This window comes from Poecilia reticulata, linkage group LG20 (genome assembly GCF_000633615.1).
Source record: "Poecilia reticulata strain Guanapo linkage group LG20, Guppy_female_1.0+MT, whole genome shotgun sequence".
Classification (NCBI taxonomy): Eukaryota; Metazoa; Chordata; class Actinopteri; order Cyprinodontiformes; family Poeciliidae; genus Poecilia; species Poecilia reticulata.
Genome location: NC_024350.1, coordinates 20,541,610 through 20,549,015, shown reverse-complemented (window position 1 = coordinate 20,549,015; position 7,406 = coordinate 20,541,610). Strand labels below are relative to the sequence as shown.

Sequence of the window (7,406 nt, the reverse complement as noted above, 5' to 3'; positions counted from 1 at the left end):
GGAACTATGAATTCTGCTGTCTACCAAAAGATCCTGAAGGAGAATGTCCGACCATCTGTTCGTGAACTCAAGCTGAAACGAACTTGGGTTCTGCAGCAGGACAATGATCCTAAACACACCAGCAAGTCCACCACTGAATGGATGAAGACTTTGGAGTGGCCTAGCCAAAGTCCTGACCTGAATCTTATTGAGATGTTGTGGTATGACCTTAAAAAGGCAGTTCATGCTCGAAAACCCTCTAATGTAACTGAATTAGAACAATTCTGCAAAGATGAGTGGGCCAAAATTTCTCCAGAACGCTGTAAAAGACTCATTGCAAGTTATCGCAAATGCTTGGTTGCAGTTGTTGCTGCTAAGGGTGGCCCAACCAGTTATTAGGTTTAGGGGGCAATCACTTTTTCACACAGGGCTATGATGATTTGGATTTTTTGTCTCCTTTTAATAATGAACACCTTCATTTACAAATTGCATTTTGTGTTTATTTGTGTTGTCCTTGACTGTTGTTTAAATTGGTTTGATGTTCCGAAACACTTAAGTGTGACAAACATGCAAGAAAACAGGAAATAAGGAAGGGGCCAAACACTTTTTCACACCACTGTATGTGCACTTTTTAAAAATAAAGTCTTGGGCTTTAACACACCTACGCAAACAGGATGCTTGCATGCATGCGAACAATGTACATCTGAACTGTTCACCTCGAGTTCTGGCTTGAATTGAAACCGCAACTAAGAAGTTCAATATTTAACTTGCAACCACAACTGTACTTGTGAACATATTCTCCATTTTGAGCTTCGGATGAGTTATGTGAGAAAACAGCCGTTCCGCCTTTCATCTTTAATCAGATTGTCTCCTACACAAGCTGCTGTTTTTTTTAAGAAATTTCTGTTTATTTTGTCATATATTTCATCACATTGTGTCGTTTTCAAAGCACAGCTTAAGAAGTTTACATCCTTCTGTTCGATTCAAACGTTTTAGATTATACAAGTCTGGGCTTGAAACATCTGGAGACAACACTCTTTTTTTTTTCTTTTTTTTTTTTACGCTAAACTTCACAATTGTGAGGATACCGGATGTGCGTGTGATCATCCAGTGGAGCAACGGTTGATCATCAGGCCGATGCTTAAGCAACATTATCTGTTGTACTTTTGATTATTTGTTATTCTGTGTTCCTCATTTTTGTTTCTTTTCAGCCAGCTCTTAGCTATTTTAGATTGTGTTTATTATTCCTTGTGTTAAATTACTCTTAGATTCATTTTCCTAGTTCCTCTGTTTGTTTGTTTACTCACCCTGACCCTCTTGTGTCATTCCTCAGTCTGCCGTTTGCTCTCTCCCATCACACCTGTAACCTGTTAGCCAGCTTGTTAATAAATCCTTCACTAAATATTCACATTTCTGGATTTGAATGCTTCTCCATCAACCAGCATGGCATTATCGACTCTTGATGGAGTATGAAAGGCTGGTAGTTGAAATTCCACATATGTTCTGTATAAGTTGAGAATATGACTCAGGATACTGTAGATGCTTTCATCTATTGCTTTCTCATACAATTGCACTGCGCTGCCACCCAGCTTTAGTCCTTCCATGACGTGCAACCCAACCCAACCTTCTACCTAAATCACCAAGCTCAGTGTTTAACCTCTTGTGGCCTGATTAAATCCTGTACATGTCCGTTTCTGCATGCATTTGTATTTACACCAGTATTGGATTATTCACTTTGTTAGTTATATATTTTGTATTTAAATCCCATGACATAAAAACAAGCGATTGTTATGAAGGGTAAAATATTGGGATTTTTGTTTAACATTTATGCATCTTGCAGTGCAGTTGTGAAGATATTCAGAAATGCTTAAAGTAAAACAACTTAACTTGACAAAACAATCAATAATTATAATTCCTGATAGACGTATCTCATCATGATCCACAGCATCCTGCAAAAACTAAAATCCATTTTGTTGCTGATGTAAGACTTTAGCAGAAGTTTGGGAAATATTTGCTAAAGGTAATGGCTAGCTTTTATATAGTGCTTCAGGACGACTTCTCACAATTAATGAAACGGAAAAATTCCTAGGAAGAAATTGTGACTGCCAGTTCATAATCGTACAAAGTTTAACACTGGTCTAGTCAAAGTCCAGACCACATTTTACTGACAGATTATGCCATGCCCCTATGCCAGGCTGCTGTTGCTCAAAAGTCTCCTTACCCATTGGAGAGAAAAAATTACGACCTGCATGCAGGAGCAAGCTGAGTATTTTTTCTCCCTTTTATGAATGAAATCAAATTTGAAAGCTCCATCTTGTTTTTATTCACATGACCTTTTCCTTCCCTGATCTCTATTGGTAATTTAGAATTGATTTCCCACAAATTTAACTCAGAGTGAATGAATTTGTACATGGATAAAGCAACTTCTAGATATTCTATAACTAAACCAGTGACTTGTGGACCCCCCAGTGCGCCTGCATAGTCCGCAAAGTGCAAGAAGCTGCACTTTGCGGTCCAGTCCTAAGAGCTCTCTTCACTCACGTCACGTCACGGTGGTTCACGCGCGCGCCGCGCCTATAAATACGCATCCTGAACACGAGTCACATAGAAGTGACAACAACCGAGCTGAGAAGCGACCCCTCCGCTAATTTGTGACGCTCCGTCCGGGTCAAAGATATGGAGAGCGGGGAGATTCGCGGCTCGGAAAGGAAGCGCAGAAGACGCGGCTTCATTCTGGCTGCGGCCGCGGTGGTCCTGTTTGTGGTTATTCTCGCTGTTGTGTTAGGAGTGTCGCTAAGTGGGCAGAGGGAGAGAGAAGAGTTTAAAGACACGTTCATGGAGAGATGTCAGAAGTTCAACGGGTGAGTGCTGCTATTTTTAAGCGCTTGTGGAGCTCGAGACGCTCAGCAGATGCTCCAGTCCCATGAAACAACTTTAGACGCTGAAAAAAGTTGGCAATATTACTTGAAATCGTTCAGCAAAAGACCAGCTGTTGAACAAAGATTGATCACGTTATTTAAAGCATGAGCGGTTTCTGCTGATGCATCATTTAAGCATCTCCTCTGCAGAAGCAGAGCGGCGTCTCGCTTTCAAAAAAAAAGAAAAAAGATTCCTTTGTATATCTAAATCTTCATATGCATGGATTTGCACACAAACTGAACCCTTCCATTTTTTTATGCCAACGATATAACAGTCATATTTATATATAAATCACATGATTATGTTTAAAATCATATTTTTATACGATCAAAATATATGGTTTTCCTTTGAACGTTTTTGCAGCTTGTACTGCAGTATTAAAATTATAAAATGCTTTAGATGAAACCACTTAAAACAGTGATCAATAAATACTGATTGAACACATACATATCTCATCATGAACAATGGCATATTGCAAAAATCAAAAAAATGAAATCTACTTTTTTCGTATAAGACTTCTGATTTTTAAGTTCAAGATTTATTTTTGCTTGTTTTCATCAGTCTAGGTCCTTATGCCAATCCACATCTTATAAAGTTGATGCACTGATCAGGCTTTTCCTGTTTGCTATTGATTTTGTATTTTCTGACATTCCGATTCCAGTTTTCACCTGTATAAAACGAGCTGGTCCAGAAAGTTGTAGCGAAGTTTAAAGGATTAGGTTTCAAAGCACCGTTGAAGGGCGCGGCGGTGACGAATTGTGTAGAGCGGCCTCGGTCATCAGTGCGGCCGTTGACCTTTGCCATACGTCTTCCCCCTCTGTCACAACCCACTTTCCTGTCAATCTACTGCAAAATAAAGGCCACTATAAAATAAGGGCCACTATCAGAGTGAAATGAAATTTGTGACATTGGAGTTGTTATTGCACCAGTGATGACTTTCACCATGTCGCCGTCATTCTCTGCTCCCCACATATTTGAGACAATTAGTCAAGTTCTACACAACCACCTTCCGGGAGCAGCGAGAACAAGAAGAAAAGAAATCCAGTTTGCAGTTTGCTACAAGCTAGAAAGTGGACACAGTTGGAGAAGATGTTCTGGTCAATTGTAACAAAGCATCAGCGTTTTCTGAAAACTAGTTTCCAGAAGGACGGACCCATTATGCCAGCTGTTTCTACCATGTCAGTTGAACATTTTAGGAAAAGCTTTCCTGGAAATTTTTAGATCGTAGAAATCAGAACACAAGTAGTATTTGTTTTATTTGCAATCCTACAGTTTAATGTTGCTTTTAGATAAAGTCAAGAAGAACTGAACTGAAACCATTTGGAGATTGTAATCTAGTTCACTACAGGAACACTGTACTAAAGAATGAAATATTTTTCATATTTTTGTTTGGAAACACGGCAGTTCTAATTGAGATGTATGTTGACAAAATTCATCTCCACAACATTTAAAAGCCTGACTCTGACCTTTTACCTTTCAGGAGTAACTGCCAACACATATGGGAATTATTTCAGCAAGCCTACGTGAACCAAAATCCTTGTGAAGTTCCCCCTAACGCCTACGACGCCCTTATCGCTGCAGCTCCCATGAATTATCCCTGCAACACAGTAAAACTGATTAAAAATCATGTATCTTAATTGATCAGAGTTGTGCCACGTGTTGTGATTGCATTGTGTTGGTTGTGTTTCGGGATAGCTGTTGTTCTGGAGCAAAACAAAGGACGTGGTCCAAGACTTCGCCAGGAAGAATAAGTGTTTCCTGGCTGTGGAGGAAACCCTGCTGGGATCGACCCTGAACGGCTTGACCTGGTGTGGAAAGAAGGGCAGCAATGGTAAGAATAATGGAGGGCAAGAGTTGGTTTTGTCTTGTTTTTTACCTTGGTGAGCGCTTGATTTAGAGCCGTTCAGCAGGTACTGACTTGTTTTTCCGTTTCTTTTGTCAGGCAGGTTTTTGTATTTTTTATTTTACATACTAATACATTTTCATGTTCACGTGGAACATCCAGAAAGCTAAAGTTAAAGGTTGGAACTGACTTGGCTTCCAAAAATGTCATGTTATATTATAGACGCTGCTTGTTCTTATCCGCACTTTGCCTCATTACAGACAAACTTAAATGCATTTTATAGGGGCTTTTTTATGTTAGACCAGTAAAAATTTGATTTGTCCATATTTACAGTTGCGACATCTTGCTATGGAGATGCTTTTCTTCAGCCGGAACAGGGAAGCTAGTCACAGTTGGCTAGGGGGGCGCCGATTTATGTTTTTGCATCCACCTGAATAATGTGTATTTGCGCCACTGACTCTATGGGAGCATGTTCGTCCTGTCTGTACGCCTGCAATAAAATGGCTAAAAAAACATTTAATATATGGACTTATGTTCCATAATTTAGCTAATGTATATAATGTTCAGTGTTTTTTTGTCACCAACTGTGTGTATCGTGTTTTGTGTGCGGAGGGGCGAACAGAAACGGCAGAGAACACTCGAGGCCGCTGGGGGCGCTCATGATCCCAGATATTGTGACTCCACAACTGCAGAGTAAGACACAGTGAGCTAGCTATGGAGCTAGCCACACAGTAAATAAGTAAAGTACGGCGATATATTTGTTTTCTTCTCTCTTCCGACGTCAACATGAAAGACTACATTTCTACACTTAAACAGTTTTCTAAAGTGAATTTTCAATCGAAGCAGGAGATGATAACTAAAGGAAGACCAACACCGGAGCTGAAAGTTTTACTTCGAGTCAATTTGATGATTCTCAAACGGAGTAGAAAAGACATGCCGAGGATAAACTTGACTTTGGATGAGCGGATATTTTTGTGCAGAATTAGGGTTGCATGGATTTCATGGATAAGTAAAGGTAAGACAGCAATAAGATGTTTTTATTTAGCCTTTTTAATTAAATGTGCGTTTTGTGGGCTACAGTTTGAATGTCTAAATCAGTCAGTAAAGTAGAAGCGGTAGCTAATCTACCACAGCAATTATTTATTAATCAAACATTAAGCCTAAAACGTACTACCACAACAGACTGGATGTTCTGTTCTGTGTGCAAAATTCTTGAATGTTTTTTGGTGTTAAATCCTAAAACATGAAGTGGCATTGTTGTCAGTTACTATGGCAACGAGTCTGCGTTTAACTTGGCGGATACAGAACGAGAAAATGCTTTCTAGCTCAACTCTTTCCCTTTGCTGTGGATCATAGCACGAAATTAATACCTACATTTCTAAGTTTCACTGAGTAAACGCGGCTATGGATGACATGTAAAAGATTAGTCTTTTTGCCCCCCAGCGTTGTACGCCTGCGCGAAATTTCCATACGTATAATAACATGCATGGTGTCTATATACGTCAGTGCCTCACCAGCAAAGTACCTCACCGCACGTCACTATATATATATTGAAATTGATATATAATTTCAATATATCAACTGTTGAAATTTCAACTATTGTTGAAAGTTGTTTTAAAAGCATTAAATACAAATAAATGTTTAATATATGGTTAAAATTCTTTATTTAAAAAAAAATACACGTCTTTTTTTCTCTCTTCTTTATTTAACAAAAAATTAACATTGTGTGAGATCTGCATTTAAACACAAAGTTTATTCATCTATCCTTCTCCATGAATATTTTGTTTTATTCCAGATCTTCACGCCAATGACAGAAATGCACATTCTTTTCATTGTTGTTCGAGCCTTCAGAGTTCTGAAGTTGAGGTTTTCTCTATAGTCAGATCCCCCCACCCCCCACTACATAAATACCAGATTTATGTAGTGGGATGACTTTTGTAATTTTCATTTTTTGTGGAAATATTCCTGTTTGAATTGACAGGTTATAGATATAGGTTAGCGGCCAAATAATTTCCACAATCACCTTCTTAATTATTATCATGTCAATACCATCATAATCAGAAGACCTTTTATTTTCACATTTATTTACTTCATCTATGATCTCATTTTCCTCCACTGCTGTGAGAAACATGAAATCTGGATTTCTACTAACTAATATGTCATTTAGTATTTCGTGTTCAGTGGGCTGCAGGATTTCTTCAGCCAATTTAGGGCCCACACTTGTATATTTATTACAATTATGAACTATCTCTTCCATGCTATTTAAATTTTTATCTCCAATGTTTGTAAACATTTCCTCAAGTAGTTTTAGTTGAGGAAAACTAATAGGCCTGGAGTTTTTTCAAACACTGTTTAAAATATTCCAGATACCTTTAATATTATTTTTGTCTATCCAACTGTTTAAAGTAATAATCTTGTTTTGCTATTCTTAAAATAGCATTAGTTATATATTGATTAATGCAGAGGTTCCCAAACTGTGGGGCGCGTCACCTAGGGGGGGTCGCCATGCCATTGCAAGGGGGGCGCGGGAAGCCGTCTGGATGAAAAAAAAAAAACATGAACGCTGTATATGCTGGGTTTTTACCTTAGAATGGCCAACTCTCTGTTATTCCTCTGTCAATTTGATACAGTAGGGGCTTCCACACTTCCCATATCTGTCTCCTCT

At 38.6% G+C, this 7,406-nt stretch overlaps 1 protein-coding gene across 2 annotated transcripts in view; it reads left to right on the top strand.

Annotated features, from left to right (window-relative positions):
• The first annotated feature begins 2,525 nt into the window (after positions 1 to 2,525).
• LOC103456800 (ADP-ribosyl cyclase/cyclic ADP-ribose hydrolase 1-like) overlaps positions 2,526 to 7,406 on the top strand; it is a 21,224-nt gene continuing 16,343 nt past the window's right edge. Inside the window, exons 1-4 of one of the 2 annotated variants that reach the window (XM_008396550.2) lie at positions 2,527 to 2,840; positions 4,379 to 4,505; positions 4,594 to 4,729; positions 4,845 to 5,272. In XM_008396550.2, coding sequence (XP_008394772.1) covers positions 2,656 to 2,840; positions 4,379 to 4,505; positions 4,594 to 4,729; positions 4,845 to 4,873 — 477 coding nt within the window. In that variant the 5' untranslated portion in view covers positions 2,527 to 2,655 and the 3' untranslated portion in view covers positions 4,874 to 5,272. Of the gene's footprint in view, positions 2,841 to 4,378; positions 4,506 to 4,593; positions 4,730 to 4,844; positions 5,273 to 7,406 lie in introns of those variants that run through there. The other variant, XM_017301748.1, reaches the window with a different exon arrangement.